The sequence below is a fragment of the Cheilinus undulatus genome, linkage group 6 (genome assembly GCF_018320785.1).
Source record: "Cheilinus undulatus linkage group 6, ASM1832078v1, whole genome shotgun sequence".
NCBI classification, from domain to species: Eukaryota; Metazoa; Chordata; class Actinopteri; order Labriformes; family Labridae; genus Cheilinus; species Cheilinus undulatus.
Window position 1 is genome coordinate 46,436,726 of NC_054870.1, and position 24,661 is coordinate 46,461,386.

The window sequence follows — 24,661 nt, forward strand, 5'->3', positions numbered from 1 at the left end:
TTCCAAGTTTCTTCTTCATGCAGTCATCAACATCATTTTCAAATCATTTTGGTCATTATGAATATTGATTTACTGCAGCTTTGGCATAAAACTTAGGTGGTGGTCTAATGAATTTGTTACACTTTTCTATAGATGTTTTGCAGATTTGTAGATCTAACAGGGTACAACACACAAAATTACTGCTACAAAACCACAACAGCCGATATTATCTTAACAGTGAGAAGTGTATCATTCAAGTTTTTCTATAAGCTAGCAATAAAAGCCACAACAGTGTAACATGTTTACCTGAAGTTTGTCCTGCAACGGTGGCATTCCAGGTGCCTGGAGTATGAAAAACGCGCAGAAATATACAAAGTTATATGGAATTACAAACAAAAACAGCGATTTCCTTAGCGTGGTAGCACGAGACGAACCTTGTTCGACCGCATCCAAAACAAATACAGAACACCAGTCCGAGAGCATTTCCGGTGGTGACGTCATCTCCGGAAATTAAAGTGTGTAATATCTATAAAACCGTAGCAGCACAAATGAAAGTTTTTACGGCACAAACCAGCACAAACGAAGCACAAACGAACAGTACCATTTCGGGTCCATTTGGAGCAAATGGGGGGCTGGGTGAACTCTGGATGACCTATAAAATAATATGTAATAACTTAAAAACCATAGCAGCACAAACGACAATTTTTACGGCACAAACCAGCACAAACGAAGCACAAGTGAAACAGACTATTTTCCCGAAATTTTGCGTGGGGTGGGGGGCCAGCTTCACGCAGGTAGGAATATCACAGATTGTGAATGTCCCACGAAAACTACATCACATTTTAGTCTAGTTTTAGTCATCTTGATGAAAACTTAACTTACTTTTTGTCAGTTTTAGTCATCAAAGATCTAATTTTGTCAGTCTTAGTCTAGTTTTTTGTCATGGAAAAAAAAGGCTGTCGACAAACATTTTTAGTCATAGTTTTAGTCGATGAAATTAACACTTGTGGGAATTTATGAAAACTTGTGAAACAGGTTACCCTCTGTATTTCTGGCATGACCAGAAATTAAAATAATGGAGTACAATAATGCATGTTTTCAGTAACATTTTAAAAAGGATCATAACAATAGCCTTACATTAAATACATAAAATAAAGCCCCAAATATGTATTAAATGAAAAAAACGTACTGTCCAGCATACTTGCTTGATAGGTTGGACTGTAGAAGCATTATGTCATCACTCATAGTAAAGTGTTCTAGCTGGGATTAATTATTTTAAATGAATCTGTAGTGTAAACTAAACTAACAGCTTTCTGTTTTGCTAATTAAATTAAAATACTGGAGTACAATAATGCATGTTTTCAATAACATTTTAAAGGGGATCATAACAATATCTTTACATTATATACATAAAATAAAGCCCCAAATACATATTAAATGAAAAAAACGTCCTGTCCAGTATACTCGCTTTTATTTTGAAAGGCTTCAAATCAACTTCTGGTCTTCGCAGGCACACATGCGTTTATTTTGAAAGTCTTCAAATTAACTTCGATCCCTCCTAGCTGAGCAGACCTTGTAGTGCAGGTCTGCAACATATGGTCCTGACAGTGCAGGTCTGCAGCTAGATTCTCTTGGGCGCCCCTCTGCTGACGTTGAGCTCTAACTCAGCCAATAGACTGGTGTTGAGCTCTGCCCCCAAACTCAACCCAGCCAATAGACTATACCCTACTTTTACTTCACAGCGTCCTTTGATCAGGGGATTCCGGAATTCCATTTCTATTGCAGGTAGTGCTCAGCCAATGGAATGGAGTTGAGCTCCAATTCAGTCAATGGAATGGTGGTAAGCCCCGCCCCCCTGCTGACATTGAGCTCCAATTCAGCCAATGGAATGGCTTCAGAATGTCCTTTCATCTGGGGGATTCTAGAATTCCATTCCTACCGCAGGTAGTTGTAATTTCTCACCGGCATTCAAGACAGACAGACTTTTTTCACGTTCACCTGTCCCAGTGAGAGTTAAAATGAATTCTTGGGTAAGGAGAAGTGGTCGCCTGCAGGATGCAGGTTATTATACAGAGGAGGGAAAGCCATCCATTAGTTACAAAGAATCTTTGTTCAAGGTTTTTCGCAGGAGGCGCAGCAAAAATGCTCACAATCGTGTTAACGCTGCAAGGGATGTGGACGATCATAGACTTGATGCCATTACCACTGATACCGACAGTGGGAATTCTCAAACAGAGACAATGATCAGTGAAACCAGGCACGATGAGACCCCTTTGGAACATTCTAGAGGAAATGGCTTTTCTTCTAGGACAATGTTTATGGGCTTCGTGGGCTTGTTTTTCATACTCATGTTCTCTTTCATGTTTGTAATGGCTTATCATTTACAAGAAGTCAGTAAGGAATTGAGAGCTCTCCGGGAAACATTGTACAGTTGTATCCCTCAGGTTGACATGATACAGAATTATGCATTAGAATCACAGGGGGCAAGAATTATAGAATCATCAGACACCTACTGGCCTAAAGACAACACTGGATACAGATGGTTTCGATTGGATTTCTGGTGGCATTCAAACATGAGACAACGTGAAGTGATTAAGGGAAATTCACTTTTACATCCAGGAAAATGCTGGCCTTTTGGGGGAGAAAAAGGACATTTAGTCATCGCATTGTCCCACCCAATAGACATAACACACGTGACTCTAAGCCATGTCACAAAAGGTCAGTCACCCAAGGGAATAACTGCCAGTGCACCGAGGGAATTTTCCGTCTTTGGAATGAGGACATCTGGTGAAACCGGCACCTTCTTGGGAAAACATACCTATGATCAGGATGGAGCAGCACATCAGACGTTTGCCCTGCCTAACCCTAACAAAGGGGTCTTCAGTTATGTGAAGCTGCAGATTACGAGCAACTGGGGCAACATGGACTACACCTGCCTCTATGGGTTTAGGGTTCATGGAAAAGTCCATGAACCCTAAACACTACATGATTTGCAGGACATGAAACGCCTTCTTTGTCTCACAATGGCGTTTGCAAAATCCTCATTTTCTCTGCTTTACAGCCTCTGCCTGAAACGCTTTGTTTCGGTGCTGTCTCTTTAAAGCGGGGTAGACACAAAGATTTTCTAAATCTTAAGAGATTTTTTATCTGTTAGAGACCCCACACAAGAAGATAAAAAAAAATCAGGCAGTGAACAGTTTAGATCATACTGTGTGTGGTGTGCTCTGATAATCTGAACACAGCACACCACACACACGATGATTCTGTCCCACCACCGATCCAGAATCTCGTCCTCCAAGCCAGAAATCTCGTGTGATCACATGTGATCTAACAAAACCGAAGAAGAAGAAACATAGCAACAACCGGAAAACACAACACACAACATGGAAGAGGACATACAAGAAGAGGGTATGATGGTGTTCTTGGGACTATTTTTAATGGAAAAATCCCAAACTAAAAAAAAAGAAAGGACTGTGGAGAAAATCCTGGAGACAGCAGGAAAACAGATTTTATAGTCTACTGGGTGAGCTAGAGGTGAGTTGTTGTCAGCCAGCTGGCTTCTTGATTGGCTACATTCTGTTCCACGTCACAATTCACGGAGTCATGACTCAGGAGTCGTTGGCTTTCCCCACACGCAGGGGTTTTTGGTCGTAAATATTGAACAACTTTAATATTTACGATCGTCAGCCCTGACCGTTTTCGGAGCCGATTATCAGGACAAATTCACTCTTAACACACCGCAAACCACAGGATAATCTTATAGGATAACCTTATAAGACATACCGTAAAATACCAAATAATCGCTGGGTCCCAATTAACTGCTGGGTGTGGCAGTACATTTTGACAGATAAACGCCTGCTCCAAATAAATGCCGGGTGTAATTTATGTAAAGCTCCGATATGTGACTGAGATGAGAACCGTATAGAATCAACTCCCAACTCCCCTCCCTTCCTGTTCTTCTCCCTGTTTGAGCTCCATAGCTCTGCCCCTCTCTTTACATACTTCCTTGCGGATAAGAATGTCCGTTGAATTGAACACTGACGGTGGCAAAGCGCTTGTGTAGTGATTTTGCTCTACTTTTCTGCTGAAATCAATGGCCGAATCACAGGCAAGAAAACACTTAATCTCATCATGAACAAATTCTACACAGGACCGAACACCGCCGTAATTCCACCGTTGAGTCAACTTCTCACTGAGCTGAGATACGGAAGCTACAGCGGCCAATAGGAACCCTCGCTCTGACCTGAGCCTGATTGGCTGCGAGTACTAGCCCCCTCATTGGCTGGGGCACCCCCATCCCTTGCTGGTTTTCTCAAGTGAGATAGCAGCGCCATGCCCTGGTGCAGCGAAAAAATAAAAAGAACGACATTAACTTTAAACTGTCTTCAACTTTGTTTGTTTAGTTCCTTACCAGTATTTAAAGTGTCTAGAGAGCGTTGAGTTAACAGAAAAAGACAAAAGTATAACTATGGTACTCTAATCTTGTCTTAAAAATGTAAAGGTGATATTCAAACTGGTGTAAATAAATAGTTTGATTAAATTTACCATATTTTTCCAATTTTTGCTAAGCAAGATTTTTGTGAGAAAGGAATTAAACGCCTGTTCCAAATAGTGGCCTGGTCCCAAATAAACGCCTGGTCTGCTCAGGGATTGAGACAAATAAACGCCCAGGCTATTATTTGGTATTTTTCAGTAAGATAATCAGGCGTTTGCCGTCTTTGGTTGAGAAGGGGGAAATCGGGATAAAAACAGCCCAGTTATCTTTATGTGTGTACCCTGCTTTAGAGTCCCCAATCCCAAGTGCCCACTGTCCTCTGATTGGCCAGTTCTGTGAAAGCTGCTGGGGGCAGAACCATGGGCAGTATAGAGTGGTGCAGTCATGACGTAATTTTGTAGGCAAACCCGGAAGTTTGTGTAGCATGGGTTCTCTCATCTTAGAACCTATGGGATTTTTCAATGGGTTTTGGATTATTGCTGAAAATAAGCTCTGTGTCCAATAAAAGTTTATGAAACTTACACGTTTTGTTCATAAAGATAATCTTCATAGACTGATACTATAAGATACAACTGAACGGCTTAGTTGCCGCCCTTCGGATGATGACGTATGTAGTCCTTGTTAGCTATCTTTTAGCAAACTCTCCTGAACTTGTGTTCACCACAGACCTTATTTCAGGCATTTAACCAAAAATGCATTCAAAATTCCCATAGACTTTCAACCGGAAGTGCTAAAATGCTAACTTACTTCCGCGTTTTAGGACTCATTCCTGCAGCACTCTATAGATATGACTAAGTAGATATGACACGCCACTTTGAGCTGCGTGCCTACGGTGAGGCTAAGCTAGTGGGGGTAAAGTGTCAGGGCATTCCAAGAGTGTATGGCTGCAGCCCGGAGACCTCTTGGATTCAGACCCCTTGGATACAGACCTCCAGGAGACCACAGCAATCTCTAATCTCCCGCTCTATTTTTCATAATAAAAGATCACATCTGTTTGAACTGTATGTTTATTTTTGTTTGTATGCAGTTTTTAATATTAAATGAGGAGGAAATACTTTCTGTTTCTTTAATATAAAAGATTACTTCTGGTTACATCTATTTCATTTATATTTCATATTAAATGAAGAGGAAATACTTCTAACTTTCAAAGTAAAATGTCATGCCTGTATGAATGGTTTTATCATGTTTTTTTATATTTTTATTTCAGTTTAAATTAAGAGGACATACAATTTTCAAAGAAAAGGATAGCATTGGAGGAGGTCGAACTTCTTGTCTTGTATGTTATTTTTGTAGGTTTGTAAAAATAAAATTAAGAAAAATATGGGACAATATCCTTTGTTATATATTCATTTATGAATATAGTTTTTTTAAATATATTTCATAGTTAATTCAGATAAACTATGCGATCTATTATTAAAATATTGCTGATTTTGTTATTTATTTATAATATATGAGAATATTATAGCTTCTTTAAGACAACTCCCACCCTTTCCAAGCTTCTGGTCATAGGCATACTACCAGCCTGTAAAACAATAAGAACAAATTTCAAACAAAACAAACAAATTTCTATCTTGATTTATCTACACTATTGGACGTATTGTTATTTTATCTTTCTTTTGCATTGACCACATTCTCACTAATCCAGGTCAAATGCTTACTTTAATCTTACTTTAATTTTATAAGTCACAAATTTTATCTTTTATTTAGCTTTCTATCTTTTGAACACTGTGGTCTTTTCATCACATTTTCTCCTGTCCTGTTGATTGTGTGTTGAGGGAGGCTGACTCACTCACTCTAATTTAGTTAAATAAATTCTATTTTGCATGTATTCACTGGAACAAAACTTAATGGCTGTCAGTTAAATACCAATGATTTCAGAACTGACGATTTGATAAGAGGTATTATAGCTTTTTCACTCTATCAACTGACTCATGCTGATCCAACACTGTTAAGGCTCATTTATGCTCAACGTTAAATACGGATCTGGATACGGACAGAGCCTTCTGTCTGTGCCCTGCATTCATTTCGTCCATATTTCTGCATGTTTCCATAAAGTTTACGGATACAGGCCTAATGGAGCTGTACCACCTGAAAAAGTGGGGGCAGTGTTGCTGTCACTACCCGATACGTAACTCTAGTGAGACATGAAGAAGAAATAACAATGGCAGAACTTTTTGAGGAAAAATTATTCGAGTTGGTTAGAAACGCTGCCTCTGTTTTTGTCTTTTGTGTAAGAGGTACATTATCTACACCTCCTCCACAGTCACCATGTTTGTTTTTGAGTTTGTTGTCACAAACTTTTGACTCTGGGCTGCCCCCCCCGGTGGATGTATTGGTTAAAATCTGTGCCAACATAAAGGACTCATGGAAGTATGTGAGCAGTGATGGTAACATCATTAGAAAAGGACATATACATTTTTGTATGTAAAGGGAGTATAAATGGGCCTTTACTATTACAGCTGCTAGTAGATGTTCTAACAATCAGTTTGATACACCAGAAGCTCACGACAAACTATTCTTTCAATGTCTATATTATAAAGTATGACTGACAGAAAACATGCTGAACATGATGTGGAATGTTATAGGACTGCAGGAAGCAAAGTATCAGTCTTTATGTTGATGCCACATTCACTCATTTTCTGTTAAATAGGGGAACAAGTGTGGCAACCAAAAAAAACGACACGTTTGTTGGTTGCAGGTGAAACTTACATAAAACAATACCATACTTGAGGTCATGATGCTAGACTGAAACTAAGCACCTCTGAGTGTGTTTACGTGGACCTGAGTTTACAGGTATGTCTCAAAAAATTAGAATATGATGAAAAAGTTCAATATTTTTTGTCACTCTATTCTGAAGTGAAACCCATATATTATATAGACTTGTTACACATAGAGTGAAATATTTCAAGCCTTTATTTCTTTAAATATTCAAAAAATTAGAATATTTTACAAGATCAATAAAAAAGGGTTTTTTTTTAAACAGAAATGTCAGGCTTCTGAAAAGTATGTTCATTTCTATGCCTTCAATACTCGGTTGGGCCTCCTTTTGCATGAATTACTGCATCAATGCGACGTGGCATGGAGGCGATCAGCCTGTGGCACTGTTCAGGTGTAATGGAAGCCCAGGTTGCTTTGATAGTGGCCTTCAGGTCATCTGCATTGTCGGGTCTGGTGTCTCTCATCTTCCTCTTGACCATCCCCCATAGATTCTCTATGGGGTTCAGGTCAGGCCAGTTTGCTGGCCAATCAAGCACAGTAACACCATGGTCATTGAACCAGCTTTTGGTACCTTTGGCAGTGTGGGCAGGTGCCAAGTCCTGCTGGAAAATGAAATCAGCATCTCCATATAGCTTGTCAGCAGAGGGAATCATGAAGTGCTCTAAAATGTCCTGGTAGATGGCTGCATTGACTTTCAGAAAAGAGTAACAAAAAATATTGAAATATTGAAAAATATTATACCTGTATAATTAAAATCAGGATGCGGCATCACCATATGCACTGAGAACCCTGGGACTCTGCTCACTGTGGGCTTTGCACTGTTCCATATCAGTATCAAGTTGGTGTATTTATTTTATGCTGTAAGGGGCAGGGCGATTGCCGTACAATGTGCAGATTCATGCTTAAAAAAAAATCTGCACCCTAAACAATACAGTACAAGAACTTTTTTTATAAAAGGACTGGACTGGAGAGCCATGTTTAGAATAAAATGATATTGTGGGGTCCTTGAAATTACGTTTTAATAAATACATGTCAATAATGGGCCTGTCATGGAAAAACTAGATAGAGCTTACACATACACTTCTCCTGTTAGCAATACTATGGAATTAAAAACCTATCTTTATTCGAGTGCATGTTCTAATGTTTGAAAGCAAAGTTTCAAGTTTTAAAAGCAAAGCCTTTTCGTTTTGAGAGAATTTTTTATATTTGAGAGCAGATTTACATGTTTTGAGAGGAAAACTTTGTCATTTTGTGCTCAGATTTTTCCTCCAACACCGTAGGCTGTTGTTCCTCCATATCCACGTCTGGCCACAGCCACTTCTCCCTCGGCTCCGCAGCTTCGGTCGCGCCAGCCCGCAAGATCCCAGCCCGGCTCCCGCTTCACCTGGCCTTCCAGCTGTGGATGGTCCTGACTTTTAGCCAGCGCTGGAGTCGAGGCTTTCTTCTTTTTCATACTGAAAATAAAAGTGTGTTTCTTTATTCGGTGCTCGCTAGCGTTTGTAAACCTATACTGTGTTAGTTCAGTGCTAACTAGCCGGCTTGCTGCTAGCATTGTCCTTGTTTGGCTGGTATAAGCTATCTGAGCTTCGTTTCTGACAAATATTCAAATGTTAAATAGCAGGATGTAAAGAGTCTGTTTTCTGGTGCAAAACTCTGTAATGATGCTTAAAGACAGACCCTATGAAGTGAAATCTAAAGTTTTTGTCTTAACACACGAGATATGTTGGAATCTGGTTGCTGTAAACGAGAAAACACCGAGATCTACATGTGAATGAATTCTGTATTTAGACTGTTTGGAAATATTTCACCTCTTTCCTGGCTGGGTTTCATGTGGGCGGGACCATTATGTGGGCTGTTGATGTCACAAGCCCACGGTGGGGAATGACCATGCCCTTCTAACACTACAATATAAAATCACAGAGCAGTTCATCTCAGCACAGTTTGTTGTTAGCTGATGTCACTGCCTTTACTGAAACTTAACAGTTAGTTAAATGCAGTTTTTTTTGTTCACTGTGAGGTAAATTTGTCAAATCTATCAGCCTCAGTGGTTTATAAATCATTTAAAGCATCATTACAGAAATTTTAGTTAGAAAATAAATTTTGTCTCTTCTCTGGCACAGAGCCAGGCAGCTGCATTCTGATATAAAGTCAACATTCAGATAGTAGCATTTTTTGAATTGGAGAGGATTGTATTTCTCTTGAGTGGGCGTGGCTTCAGCTCATTCAACAGACACGCCCACACCACCCTGGGGCAGATTTTACTGCCCCATTACCCACGCCGATGGAATCGGCAGGGTTATGTAAAGGGGTCCGTATCTTTGTGTGTTTGTTTCTTTGTTTGTATGTGTACAAGATAACTCAAGAACGGAAAGTCGGATCTTCACCAAACTTTCAGGGAATATTGGGATAGTGGGAAGAATCGATTAGATTTTGGTGATGATCTGCGCACCCGTTCGTTTTTTCTCGGACTTTGAAATTTTGAACACCATAGTAATCAATGGTAGCGTTCTTCGGTGGCGCTGCTTAGGCGTGGGTCTGCCGCCTCAGACAGCCATTCTAGTTTGATTTTTAATACACTAATGATCATAAATACTGTCAAAAGAACAGAAATATAAAACCAAAGCTTAAAAATGAGGCAGAGTGAAATGATGTGTCAGGGAGAGCTACAGGTGTAAAGGCTCAGTTATGCTTTCTGCGTGGACGGCCGCAAGGACAAAAACTGATGCCGAATCATAATGCGGAAATGTCTGGTGCATTTATACCTAGCGCCGGCTTCCTCTTCTCCGCAAACTGATATTCTCCCAAAAACTATGGGGCAGTATCTTCAAGAATCACATCTGTAGCGTGTTTAATGCAAGTCATAGAGGAAGATTTGTTGATCACAGAGAACCACGAAGAGCAGCTGCTGTGTTTACTGTTGTTAGAGCATAAAGAGAGCGGAGATGGTCCATACGGCCACTCAATCAAGAGAGGAAGGACGAGGGGAGTACAATTTTCTTGAACAGCCAATGTGAGAGATAGATGAGGAAGTACATGGCAGTCTCTGTGATCTTTCAAAGAAGAATCATAAAGGTGTTTATATTTTCTGACATCTGTCACCAAAAACTCATCAAAATTGGCCATTCTGACGTGCGCCACGTCTGTAAAAATTTCGGGGATGTGGGCGGACAGATGAAAATTGGCCGCGTGGATCCCCCGCGAAGGGGCGTGTCATATTTGACATCACGTTCGATGTGCGGACACTTGCGATCTCACGGATGCGTCAAGCATAAAACAGGCTTAAGGCAGGGCTGGTTTTAGTCATTTGGAGGCCCAGGGCAAAGACCAATATGGGGCCCCTCCCCCTTTAACTAATGAATTAATAATGAGTGGAAAATTCGAAAGCATCTCTTTTGTTAACAAAGCCACTGAACTACAGTTAATGCCCCAGTGTGAGATACAAATACCATATTTTCTGGACTATAAGTCACACTTTTTTCATAGTTTGGCTGGTCCTGTGACTTTTAGTCAGGTGCGACATATATCAATATATATAGCTGTAATTTAACATGTTTTTAAATGTTATTTCATACTGACTGACATGAACCAAGGAGTAAACATTACCGTCTATACCGCTAGAGGGCGCTCTAGGCTTGTGACAACTATATGCTGCTCCTGTACCACTGAAAAAATTAACTGAAACATTAACTTGAAGAAAACAGAAAGAAAGTTAGGAGTGAGTGGGAAACGTGTGAGGGACTGGCAAACGCAGAGGTTACTCCCTACTGCAATGAAGAAAACAAAGAAAGCTAATCACAGGCTGAAAGCAAGATGGCCTGAGCTGGAGCAGCGAGTCCACAGATGGGTGCTTGAACAACGTGCTGCTGGGAGACGCAACCGCCGCTCTATCAGAGCACAGACAACGGTGTGTCAGAAACACACTAAATAAATGGGACTTGTAGTCCAGTGCAACTTACTGTATATATGTTTTTTTCCTCTTCATGACACATTTTTTGACTGATGTGACTTATACTCCGGAGCGATTTATAGTCCAGACAGTACCTAAATATCCAACTGTAATTCATCATTTCCTTTGAAAAGCATCTCATTGCATAAACTCAGCACATTCTAATATCTTAAAAATCTTTAGGTCAGGTGGAACTTTCATAATGCTGGTGTTGGGCCAAAGACTGGTATCTCCAAAATGATCACTTTTCAGGGAATGAAAAAAAAGCATCTTTTGACATGTTTTATTGATTTAAAATTGGTTAGAACCACTGACAGATGTAAAGGGTGACCAATAGCACTGATTTATAAAAAATAAATTAAAATCATAAAAAATGAGATACAAGGTTATAGCCTGATGTCATTGATAAATAAAATAAATATATGCTCATTATCAGTGACAGCTTGTTTCTTCTGACACTATACAGACATTTACATCCCATTTAACCTCATAATTATCCACAAATTCAGTGTTTTATTTCATTTCAGCACAGATTAACTGATCTATTATCGACCTTACATTCCGGGCTTGGATTGTGACTCTCACAAAAGTATTTTTTAGACAATGTGGCTGTTGGTAGAATAAGGTTGAGTACCACCGGCATAGAGGATCTCTGGGGAAAAGCCAAGAGGAAGATGAGAGACACTAGACTCAACAGTACAGAACAGCTGAAGGCTGCTATCAGAGCAACCTGGGCTTTAGCAACAGACCATGAGGGCCACAGGCTGATCACCCCATGTCGAAATGATGCAGTAATCCATTCAGAAGGAGTCAGACCAAGAACCCAGTGTATAAATGAGCATTATTTTTCATATGTTTGACCTCTCTTATGATTTTAATGCACTTTAAGCTGTAATCATGACGATTAATTTAAAAAAAACTGGAAATATTTCACTTTTTAATGATTCTAGAACAAAGAAGTTTCACTTTATGAATTAAATCAAAGGAAAGAAATTCACCTTTTGATATTCTAATTTTTTCAGATACACTAGTCCAAAATGTTCATGGTACCTAAAGTCTCTCATATTTAGTTCGATATCTGCACCTCTCAGCAGAAACAGCAGATAAAACTTTTTTCCTATAGGTCTACTTCTTACTGTAAGAACATTTCAGAGCCTGCACTTTTCACTTTAAGTTCAGGGGAGAGGTTGAAGAAGTTCTTACAGGAGTCTTTTTTTCACAGAAGTACATGTACTTTTTGAGTAAAGGAAGTGTGCACTTCTGCCCCCTCTGTTCAGGTGTGACCTGAAATAGCAGCATAGCGGCTTTTGTAAATATCACAGCCTTCTGGGCGAGCAGGCACTGCACAAAGTGTTAAAACTCAGGCCCACAGAGATGGAAAGTGAGGCACTCAGGTGAGCAGTCTCTGTGTCACATTACTCTTGCCTGGGAGTGGGTCAAACAAGGAGCAGATAGACAGGGCTCAGCGGGCATCCTCACTTGGGCCAAAAAGGATAGGGATGAGCAGCCAGGCAGAGCAGAGTGGGGGGATCCAGGCTGGAGGCTGGGGAGGATGACAGGCAGTCGCTGGCTGTATCCTACATGGGGGAGACGTGCACTTATTAGGCTGTCACCACATTTACAAGCACCTTGGTGGAACTACACTAGCAAACTTTATATATTTCGATCCTGTAATTGGCCTAGCTGTTCTACCGCTCTTTCTGTGCTCCTTAAAAATCCATAGGACAGAGAACATGGCTCCTGAATGTGCTCATTTCACTGCACACACAAATTGAAGGTACACATGTCAGCAGGCAGAAGATGCATGTACTCACAGATGCTTGCAAAGTCACCTATCAGCACTCGTAGTGAGTGTGTGGGCACATATGCATGCACACTTACTCTCAGTGCACTGTAGCTGGGGAGTTGATGGCTGTTAGTGATTAAAGGTATACAGAGGGGTGTTAGCTAATTATGTACACATCATGAGGGATCAGTCTGCCAGTTTTAATCAGCGCTGGGGGATATAAAAACTGCTTCTGGTTTGCCCCTTTTTATGTCACCAAAGATACCCACAAAATACTGTTTCCATCCATTAAAGCCTGATTTTCCCCTTCCAACAGAAATGTCTGGATTTAAATGGTACTAAGGATCATCTTGTAGATTTCTCTGTGGTCTGAGGTATGGTAAGAGCAACCCCACTGTCCAGTTTTGTCTCGACTTTTGATAGTACATGTTTTTAAACAACACAATTTCTTTTAATATATGGATATCAACAGTTACAAAACCTGCCAAAACCTTAAAACACATCTGTTTCATCTGGCATGTGACCAGGATGGCGGTTAGTCTATCAAATTCTGTTAGCAAACTTGTACACACTATCTTAATTACACAAATAAACTTGCATTGTTTTGAAACTATAAAACTGTCAGAGTATTGGTGCAAATTAGGCGTGCTGAAGCTTGTTTGCAGTCTTACAGCTATACAGTGCCATGAAAAAGTAAATGCCACCTTTCTGATTCCAGTTTTTTTTCATGCTTAAATGTTTCCAATCATCTAACCAATTTTAATATCTCACAAAGACAGCTTAAGTAAATACAAAATGCAGTGTCTGAATGATTATTAAATTTTTTAAGATGGGAAAAAATCCAAACCCATCTGGCCCTGTGTGATAAAGTAATTGCCCCGAACCTAATAACTGGTTGTGCCACCCTTGGCAGCCATAACTGAAATCAAGCGTTTGCGATAACTGGTCATGAGTCTTTTGCATCGCTGTGGAGGCATTTTGGCCCACTCTTCTTCACAGGATTGTTTTAACTTAGCCATATTGGAGGGTTTTCCAGCATGAACTGCCTGCTTCAGGTCACACCACAGCATCTCAGTTGGATTTAAGTCTGGACTTTGACTTGGCCACTCCAAAACCTTTTTTTTTTTTTTTGATCCATTCAGAGGTGGACTTGCCGGTGTGTTTCGGGTTGTTGTCCTGCTGCATTACCCAAGAGTGCTTCAGCTTGAGGGTATGAACTGATGGCTGGACGTTGGCCTTCAGGATTTTCTGGTAGACAGCAGAATTTATTGTTCCATCAATCACAGCAAGTGGTCCAGGTCCTGAAGCAGCAAAGCAGCCCCATATCATCGCACTGACACCACCATGTTTGACTGTTGGCATGATGTTCTTTTTATCAAATGCTATGTTATTTTTAATTTATAGCTGAGTCAGTCTCACGTGACATGCAATCACTCCTTCTAAAAAATGTTGGTTTCTTTAAATTGCTCTAAAGTGTCTCCAAAATGGCTTTTTCTTTTGATCAGGAGTCAGAATTTTTCAAGTAACTTTAGCACACACTTTTATTATGTTGAAATTTTTATGCAAAATTCCCTGATCCGTCTCTTTGTCAATGGAGACCATTTCTACCATCGTTCTTAGTCTAAGTCGATAATTTCCAACAATTTGTTCAATTTGTGGAATGTTTTCAGTGGTTTTTGATGTGCATGAGCATCCAGAGCGTCATCCTCTCTGCCTTGCTAAATCTTTTGTGCATTTCAACAAATGTGCATGAAAGGTGTCACTACTTTCAAAAATGCTTTCCCCCCTCCATTCATGAAATGACCCCAGTGGTTTCACATTATGGAGTGCAGTTTTGTCGAAGAGACTCCTGAATTCAAAAAAGCAATGAAGCAATGCAGGTTGGCAAAGCATGACAGTCTGTCTTGGACAGATTTAGCTGGTCTATACTGTCACAGGTATGGCCCATCTCCAAGCTTTCTCCATGACTTCATTCATAGCTTTTTTTTCTATTTTTTGTGTTAACTTTCAGCCTAAAACAACTCCAAAAACTTCTGCAATTCCATCTGCTCATTGCCTGCCATGATGACAGTTTTGACCATGAGACATTTAAGATTTGCAGTTGTGAGGGCCAGGACTCTGGTTGTTGGTGAATGAAATCTCATGTATTGTTTTGGACATTTCATCGTTTCCACTCACTAAGATTTGAGTTGTTATAACACCAGTTTTTCAAAACTTTGCCATGGCAACAAAAAAAGCAGTCTTTGCATAATCTCTTGCTTTTTATTTGCAAAAAAAAATTTAAGGTAAACTCCTATACACTGTTAATTCATGCAGCATGTGCAGGAGAGTCGTCAGGACTTTTGATGTACCCCCCTCTTCTACACACCTTTCTTCTTGATAGATACATTTTTGGTACGTTTTAATATTTTCAGTTATTATAATTACATATTTAAAAATCATGTGGTATTGAAAAGTGTTGATATGTTAAACATTTTTATACACCCTTCAGAAAAAGAAACTTAATTCCATTGTTATTTTCATTGTGTGTGGGGGTCTTTCACTTTTTTGGGCATCTGATGGAATCTTTGGTGAGGGCAGAGCTTAATATTAATCTTAGAAAATAATGTTTATTCCCATATAACATGAGGAAACATCATGGCAGTAAATAAATAGCTGAATGTGTACTTGCTGCTGTTGAATTTGCATTGTATTCCTCATTACTAAAGGTCAAGAGCTCATGAGCTAACAGAAAGATCTACCACTGTACATGAATAATTGATTTATTATTGAAAGGATAGCACGAAAGCTCAGACATCTTTTATTTAGGGTGTCACAGGTCAGAGCTGTCAGTCTGTTTTATGGATATATCTAACTATCTCAGCTCCATCAGCCTCCTTGTTAAATTGTTTATTTTCTTTTAATTGTTTCTGCGTGGATCTTTTCGCTGACTGAAGGGCGCGTGTTTCAGAAGGCCATATCTGCAGCTGTTTCCAAGAAAAGTCAACACAGTCTGACTCTTGGATGCCAATTGAAAAAGGACACCAATTACTGGGCTTGTATTTGAAAGCTGAGATGTTTTATGTGGCCTTGTGTCCGTTCTGTGGCCCGCTGGATAGACGACTCTGTCTGCCCTTTCTTGACAGTGGCAGGCAGGGTGTCTGGAGAGTTGTAACAGCAAGGTCTTAACTTCTGTACAGGTCACTGCGGCCAAGGATAATTACCTCAGGACCAGTCTTGGGACATGTGCTCTGTCATACAGTTGTCATTCTTATGCTTACCTACAATTTAGTTATTGTTTCTTTTATTTGAAGAAAGACAGTCTATTTTATCTTGAAAAGATGAACAAAATTATTGATATAGGAGAGAATTCAAAAATATTAGCCAACAAAGTACTAAAGCATTAGGAATGGTAGAAACTGTTGATATGAGTATCTCAACTTTTCCATATTTGTCATGGTTGCAAAAGTCTTTTCACTCAGATTTTATGCTGTAATATGAGTTCTGGTCAATATTGTGTAACTTCCCCATTCTTAGATTTTTAAAAAAAATTCCAGTACTTGAAATCATTTTTTATTATTTTGTATTCTAGTCCGATTCTGCCTGATGAAGGGATGTTTCCCCTTGCCAGTGAAGCTCCGTTAATAATTTCTTAGTATCATATCATAATATAACTATGGCTTTCAAGATTAATCTCATTAATCACAATCAACTAGAATCCACAATTAGTGCAGTAATATGTTTAATTAGGGTTGTTCTGATTCTGATACCTGTATCAGAAATATGTCCGATACTGCTTAAAATGCAGGTGTTGGTATCGGCGAGTACACGAGTTTATGCTTCGAAACCATTTGGTGTAGCTTTATAATTTGCTTCATTTTGCCATACTAACCATTTGTGCTATAAACCGAAATTCAATTCTTCTTCACTGCTGGAAAGTGTGTCATGCACGGGCTACCATTTTAGAGCAGCCAAGAAGAACCAAAGGGCCCACTGCAGCAAAGAATTGCAAGAGGATCAAATGGTGTCTACGTGACAGTTTTTTTTCTCTGAATGTCATTGTTAAAATGCCTCCAAGACCGGCGCCGTCGTACATGACAAGAAGTGACAGTTTATCAAAAGTTACATAACTTTTGAACTATAAATTGTGGCCTCTTACTTGTTGTTCCCCTTGAATATAGCCATTGTGCTGTCCCATTGATGCTATTGATGCCTTTGAATCCCCTGCAGCAGCATTTTCAGCGAGCCTGGAACTCATGTGACTTATGGGGACTTAAATTATTAGAGCCACACCAGTAAACGTGATATTGAACATCTTTTTTATCCATTTTCAAATGGTAATGTGAATGCTAATCTCCATATTGTGTGCTCTTTGTGAGGGTCTGTCAGCCAGTTGCAGGCTGTTCTATCATCACGTCATGCTGCCCGGATAGAGCATAATATAGAGAGAGATGGAGAAAGCCTGTGATGCAGCCCCCTGTGTTACTGTTATTTAACTAGGAGTAAATCTCAATAATCAGAAATCATATCTTGTCATTTCAGAACCCATGTATTTCATTGCGTATTATTGTGTTGCATGCACTACATTCCATCCCATCTTATCCCATTCTATCCTGTTGTTCCATGGAAAACGAAAAAAGGAGCACCCTCCCAACAATGACCTTTTTAAGATGCACGACAAAAAAAAAAAGACTTACTTAAACTGAGACGTCAGAACTCAAACCATATCCTTTTAAGCAGTTTAATTTAAGCTAGGCACAACGGACGAGACAAAGCAAGTCTGTTGTTTCTTGCTTAAATTAATCTGCTTAAAAGGACATTTTTTGGGAGTTCATTCTATACCATACGGTACTATACTGTAATGTAATGGATCGTATTGTTATGTTATGTAACATAACGTAATGTAATGTAACGTAGTGTAACGTAACGTAGTGTAACGTAACGTAGTGTAACATTAAGTAATGTAATGTAGTGTAACATAACATAAGGTAGTGTTACATAATGTACTGTAACGTATCTTAAAATAGTGTACATTAGTATAATTATAAGGTAACATAGCGTAACATAACAAAGTAACGTAGTGTAATGCAACGTTATGTAGTGTAACGTTAAGTAATGTAATGTAGTGTAATGTAACATAAAGTAGTGTTATGTAATGTAGTGCAACGTATTGTAAAATAACGTACTGTAGAATAGTTTTAGGTAACATAGTGTAACATAATGTTAAATAAAGTAACAGCGTAACACAATGTTATTTATTGTTACATAATATAACATAGAGTAACTCAACACTATGTAGTGTAACGTATCATACTGTAACACTAAGTAATGTAATGTAGTGTAACATAACATAACAGTGTGATGTAATGTAGTGTGATGTAATGTAATGTAGTGTAATGCAACGTTATGTAGTGTAATGTAACATAGTGTAATGTAACATAGTGTAACGTAAAGTAGTGTAATGTAACATAGTGTAACATAAAGTAGTGTAATGTAACATAGTGTAATGTAACATAGTGTAATGTAACGTAGTGTAATGTAATGTAGTGTAACATATCGTGTAACTTAATGTAGCATAAAGTATCCTATTATATCATACTTGTATTGTTCTGTATCATGCTGTTTCGTATCTGATCCCATCGTATTGTACACTGTTGTCTTGTATTGTGTCATGTTTACTGAATTGAATTGTTTCTTATCAAGTAATGTTGTATTTTATTGCATAACATCATACTGTATTTCATATCATGGCATATCCTATGCCTTCCCTTCTGATTGTATTGTGTTACAGATACGTATTATTTACACAGACTCATGTATTTCTGATTGTTTCTTTTCTCTAGGCAGACAAAGACTGCTTCAAGGGTGACCAGGTACTTTTAATAATTGAATATTATGTTCTTATTCCTGTATTTATGTTTTCTAATCAATCATAAGTCTCTTTTTGCTACTTCCAGGGCATTCAAGGTGAAAAAGGAGAGAAGGTAATGCACATCTGCAAGTCTGGTATCTCTTACTCATCTTTTCACATCACATGTTCCCATTCAAGCACAACCATTAGGTTCAGCAAGCAATTATTGAGGCACCATATGCTTAACCTTGCATAAGAACTTCAAAACAAAATCTCAACTCAGCATATACCTTGATTAACTCATTTGTACTTCCTTATGAAGATACTGCATAGGATAATGGAATGAAGCTGTGATCAACCAAGGCTGCAAATTGCCTATTAGGAAGAAAGCAGAGAAGTCACCTAGAAAGTTCCAGGTGAAAACTAAAGCTGTACAGTCCCTGTTCATCTAGTCATACAATTGTTAGCTAAGCTAATGCTGTTTCCTATCAAGACCAATAGCCCTGGTAGTTATCCAGGAGTCTGCTGAGAGCATGTGGCACAAACATCTGTCTGCAACTTTTTTTTTCTTACAAGAAGCAAGCAATAACCTCCTCCTGCAGTGTAGCACCCGATTCACTTTGATGCATGTCCTTTCCTCAGGGATCTGCCGGGGTGCCCGGTCAGCCGGGGGAACCAGGCAAAGAGGGCAAAAGGGTGAGTAAACACTAACAGTTTGCCGGTTGTGTGGCCTTGCTGGTGGTTGTGCTGACTGAGTGGAGGCGGCCTGGGGAAAGGCCAAACAGCAGCTGAGGGGTTGTTGTTGTTTTGGGGTCAGGAGGAAAGATGATCTGTGGTGTAGGATGAGCCTACAAGGAGAGAAGCAGAGGTGTGGGCTTGTTATATGACAATTAATGAATGGATGCTGTGGTCAAGGGGTCACAGCGTGACAGTATGACTGGCAGCACACATGGTTCAGTCCCACTGGGTGACTGCGGTGCTGGACAGTATTGAGTTACATTAAAGGCTAGCTTGATTTGGCTGAGAGGTGATGTCTATCACTGAAGTGAAACTATACACCACATCTACCTCTTTGTCACATCTGACTGTAATAACTCTGGTAAGGAATACAAGTGTCAGGGCTGCAGAGTCAGATCTTAATCAAAACTTTATATTCACCCTAGGATCTTTATTTCAGGAGGGCTTCTTTGCAAAGATTTGTCAAATGACATTTACAGAAGCAGACTAATTGCAAGGTAGGTTTTGGAACTTATGTATCCATTGTCAAATTGTCATACTAAGTCATACTTTAATACTTAAAACATAAAAAAGAATTGGGCCTGAAGTCAAAATGGTTAGTAAAAAACGCCAAGAAAATGGGAAAGGCTGAAAACAGAAGGGGTGCTAGAAACTACCAATACCATCTAGTATCACAGTGTTTTTGTAATGACATATCTGCAGTTTTGCCAGCATTTGTTTTATAGATATAGCAACTATCATGCAAACAGATGCAGATATAACTGTAAAGTTAACTTTTTCGCTTAGATTTTTTTTTTTTTAGGGTTGTTTCGATTCCGATACCAGTATGGTAAATACGTCCGTTACTGCTTAAAATGCAGGTATTGGTTTCGGCGAGTACATGAGTTTATGCACCTATCTGATACCTTTGGTTTAGCTTTATATTTTGCTTTGTTTAGCCATGCTAAATGTTAGCGCTATAAACCAGAAATCAATTCTTCTCCACTGCCAGAAAACACTGCATGTGTGGGCTACTGTTTTTAGAGCAGCGAAGAAGAACCAAAGGGCCCACTGCAGCAGCAAAGAATGGTGGCTGCTGACAGTGTTTCTCTGTGATTGTTAAAATGCCTTTCAGACCGACAAGAAGTGACACAGTTTATCAAAAGTTAAATCACTTTTGAACCATAAATCACTGCCTCTTACTTGTGTTTCCTCTTCAAGCTAGCATATTGTATTGTTTTGCAGTGTTAATTTTGACAGCTATTAATAATTTTAGTCTCAGTCTTAATCTTTAGATCACAAGTCTTAGTTTTTGTCATGTCAGTCATTTCTACCCTTTAGAGTTTTTGTCTTAAAAAAAAAACATTTTAGTCTAGTTTAGTCCATAGAAAGTCCTCAGATTTTAGTCTTTACTTTTAGTCCAAGCATTTATTCTTTTGCCTGAATCTAAAACCAAACCATGGCAGTGTGTTCGATCATATCCTTATTACCTCCGCCAAGGAGGTTATGTGATCGGGGGGTTCGTTAGTTTGTTTGTTCGTTTGTTTTTTAGTTTGTTAGCAACATAACTCAAAAAGTCAGGTATGGATTTTCATGAAATTTTCAGGAAATGTCAGAAATGGCATAAGGAAGAACTGATCAGATTTTGGGACTGATCCAGATCACTGTCTGGATCCAGGAATTTTTTTTAAAGGATTCTTTACTATTGGGAGCTAGGGCTAATGGTCTGTGCTGTTACCACTTTACACCAGGAGATGGCAGACATGAGTAACTTTAATCCCAGCAGCATGTTTTTGGTGTGTTTCTATTCAAAGTTCTGGAGTTTATAGAGTTTGTAAGATGCACGCCCAGTTGAGGAGATGAGTCAGAGCATAACAGAGAGAAAGACAGCGAATTGTAGCGAGAATACTCACAATGCTGGGGGGAATAGAGGAATATTCACCCTCTGCCATGACATTCAGACGTCCGGTGTGACCATAGGTGCTTCTGCCATGACAGTCCACACATACCGAAGCCATTGCTTTGCCTCACCGTGCCTCCACCCCACCAGGGTGGAAGTAATTGGCAAATTAGATTTTGGGAGTGATCCGGATCACCGCCTGGATCGAGGAATGTTTTTAAAGGATTCTTCACTATTGGGAGATAGGGCAAATGGTGGAGATCTGCGCTCTCTGAGTGCTTTTCTAGTTTCTTATCATATTGGATTATTTTATCATAACTCATTGTGTCGTTTTTTTATAATCACACTTAATAATCACAGCTATTCACTGATTTCTTATTGATATGGTGTAAAATAAATACATATGAAAGCTTTTATTAGAATAGATGCAAAATTGATTACATTTTTTGGAGTCCAAAGTGTGGCCTATGTTATTATTTACTATTAGTAGGGGGGTCAAATGATTAAAATTTTTAATCCCAATTAATGTTGGGATTAAAAATTCTAATCTCCAGTCTCCACCTCCAGTTAAGTGCTTAAACACATCCTATTTATCATATTGTAAAATTCCACTTATTTGTTTATCTAACTCTTTTTGTGTCCTTTTCCTTTGTTCATAAATTACAGGTAACTGACTTTCTGTTTGGGCACAGATCTGCTTAAATACATAGATAGAAAACCTTTACGACAGTAAAAGAAACTGGTAAAGGACTGAAAAGAAAATAAGTGAACAGTTAAAAGGTAAATATTTAATAATGCAAGGTGCAGATGATAACAAAGCTGAAATGGACAATAAATCAGTGTAATAATTGTGATTCAAAAAAGATTAATTCACCAATTGTGGATTTTAATTAATGGCGATAAATCTTGACAGCCATAGATATTTATATTTATAGTACTGTGCAGAAGTTTTAGGCACATTTGGGCCAAAATTTGAAGCTGAAGTAAGGCGTGCAATGGCGAGGTTGCCACCTTAGGGCCCCACCAGGCGGGAAGGAGGATTGATACAACCCAGGTAATGCTCTGGATGTTTTTGTACATTACCAAAGGCATGGGAAAATAATCTGATGAAAACAAAACAAAAACCAAAGCTTTAGGGCAGAGTTATGGGTAGAAGTGGCACTTAAACATAGCCTTGGGCACTGTTAGGGCAGGTAGGAGGGTTGCCACAACCCCCTGGTTGTCGTGTGTATGTTCTAAGCACCTGAAAGCTGTTGGTGGTTGCTGGGCGTATTACCAACATTACGGACAAAAGAAATGCTGTTAAGCTCGACCTTGGCTGCTGAGTGACAAGGTACATATCAAATGTGTCGACATTGACTCTGGCCGCCCTTCCTCCTCTCTTCAGCCCAGGGTTGTGGAACATCAGGACCTGTGAAGAACCGTTAGCACTCTACATGCCTAAAACTTCTGCACAGTACTGTATATATACAGTGCTTAACAAATTTATTAGACCACCTGTCATATTTATCTCAAAGACCATCCAGCATCATGAAATGCTTTAATGCGGACTCTTTTATTTTTGGTGAGCTCTCCATGTTTTACCATGTTGAACAGGAATGAGGAATTTCAAACTGAATTCACCCAAATTTCAGCCGGCTCACTGGGCTTCTCTGAGAAGTCAGAAACTAATCAAGCATAACATTCAACCAATAAAACTAACTTTTCTGTTCAGGAATAAAAATAGATAACTATAAATTGTCGTATTAATCAAGAAATATTAATGTGCTTTACCATTTTTTATTTTTTTTGTAAATCAGTAAATTTGAAAATTCATGGATAACAAAAATAATTATATTTTAGCATTAAAAATGTCATTTGGGTTAAAGAGCTTCTACATATTGGTGTATTAACATTGCAGAAACATAAAAAATGATTTTGGTAATTACCATTGCTTTTAATTTAGGGCAGCTGTGGCATAAACCTTACTTTGGTTAGGTTAGGATGGTCTAATAAATTTGTTAAGCACTGGTTTTTTTTTTACGAACGCTTGATATTCAAAATTATTTGTCTTGATTGATTGATTGATTGATTGATTGATTGATTGATAATACTTTATTGTCAGATGCAAGATCTGAAATTTGTTTTGCATTAAAACAGCAGCTCCGTCATACACAATTCAAGGGACAATATACTCAGACATACATATAACATTCATTAACGACAATTAACAAAAAAACGTCCACTCCAATTAAGACCTCATTAATTTTGTGTGATTTTGTGGATTAAGCTCCACGTTTAGCTTTAGGATGGACTGATGTATGAAGGAATGTTTGAGCCTGACCCTGTTAAAGTGTGGCACAGAGTACCAACGCCCCGATGGTAACAGCACATATTCTTTGTTTAGAACATGGCTGGGGTCGGAGATGATGTTCTTAGCCAGTTGCATGGTGTTATTGTGATAGGCAGCTTCAAACAGTGTGTCCAAAGGTTGGCCCACAATCTTTGAACAGATTTTAATCAAGTGTCTCAGTCCAGGTTTTGCAGTGACTGTGAGGCAGCTGTACCATACGGCATTACAGTACTGCAGCACACTAAGGACGAAAAAAGATAATAGAGAGTTGCTAATCTCTAAAAACACAAATGTATAAACATCCATATACTATGGCGGGCTACAGATCTTGCTACAGCAAGCTTGCTATTGTTTCTTGACTTCACAGCTAGGAGGCGGCTTCAAGGACAGGTGGAGAGAGTGTCCTTTGTGTCCGCCTTAATTGACTCGGTGTGAATACCTCCGCCTCTGACACCAGGATCAAAAGTAAGACCTTCAGATGACTCAGTGTTCCTGTTTGTCTGATAGAGACTGGTCAGAAAAAACAGGAAGAAACCATTTGGCTCTACTGCTGCACAATCTAAAAAAATACAGCAGATTGAGCTGTAAGAGAGCCCATAAGTAGGTCAGACAAATGTTCTTTTCAGATTAAGCAAGAGCCAAGATAATGCACAATACCCGAGACATCTGGACACGAGTATGTGAGGAATTCATCCCTTTTGCATTTGAATGCATTCAGACTCAACTCTTGGTTCAGAATCATTCACAATTTACGACCCATCTTCGGTTGTAGTATTTCTCAATGGAGTTTTTCCCTCTAAGCAGAAAGTAACTGAACCTGCTTTTAGGCAGGGTATTCACGGCGAACAAAATCAAGCTCCAACGCTGCTGCAGATGTTTTCTGATGCCGTTGTCTGCCTACTTCATTAGTTTGGTGTTATTTTACACTTAACCTGACTGGAGTAGCTGTGCAGAATGA

At 39.1% G+C, this 24,661-nt stretch overlaps 1 protein-coding gene across 6 annotated transcripts in view; it reads left to right on the plus strand.

Moving 5' to 3' along the window:
- LOC121510817 (collagen alpha-1(XIX) chain-like) overlaps positions 1–24,661 on the plus strand; it is a 281,327-nt gene that overhangs the window by 95,906 nt on the left and 160,760 nt on the right. For all 6 annotated transcript variants that reach the window (XR_005991990.1, XM_041789059.1, XM_041789062.1 and 3 more), the window contains 3 exons: positions 18,747–18,776; positions 18,861–18,887; positions 19,397–19,450. Coding sequence is in view for 5 of the 6 variants with exons in the window: in XM_041789059.1 (XP_041644993.1) it covers positions 18,747–18,776; positions 18,861–18,887; positions 19,397–19,450 (111 nt within the window). In the remaining variant the exon portion in view is untranslated. The remainder of the gene's footprint in view (positions 1–18,746; positions 18,777–18,860; positions 18,888–19,396; positions 19,451–24,661) is intronic.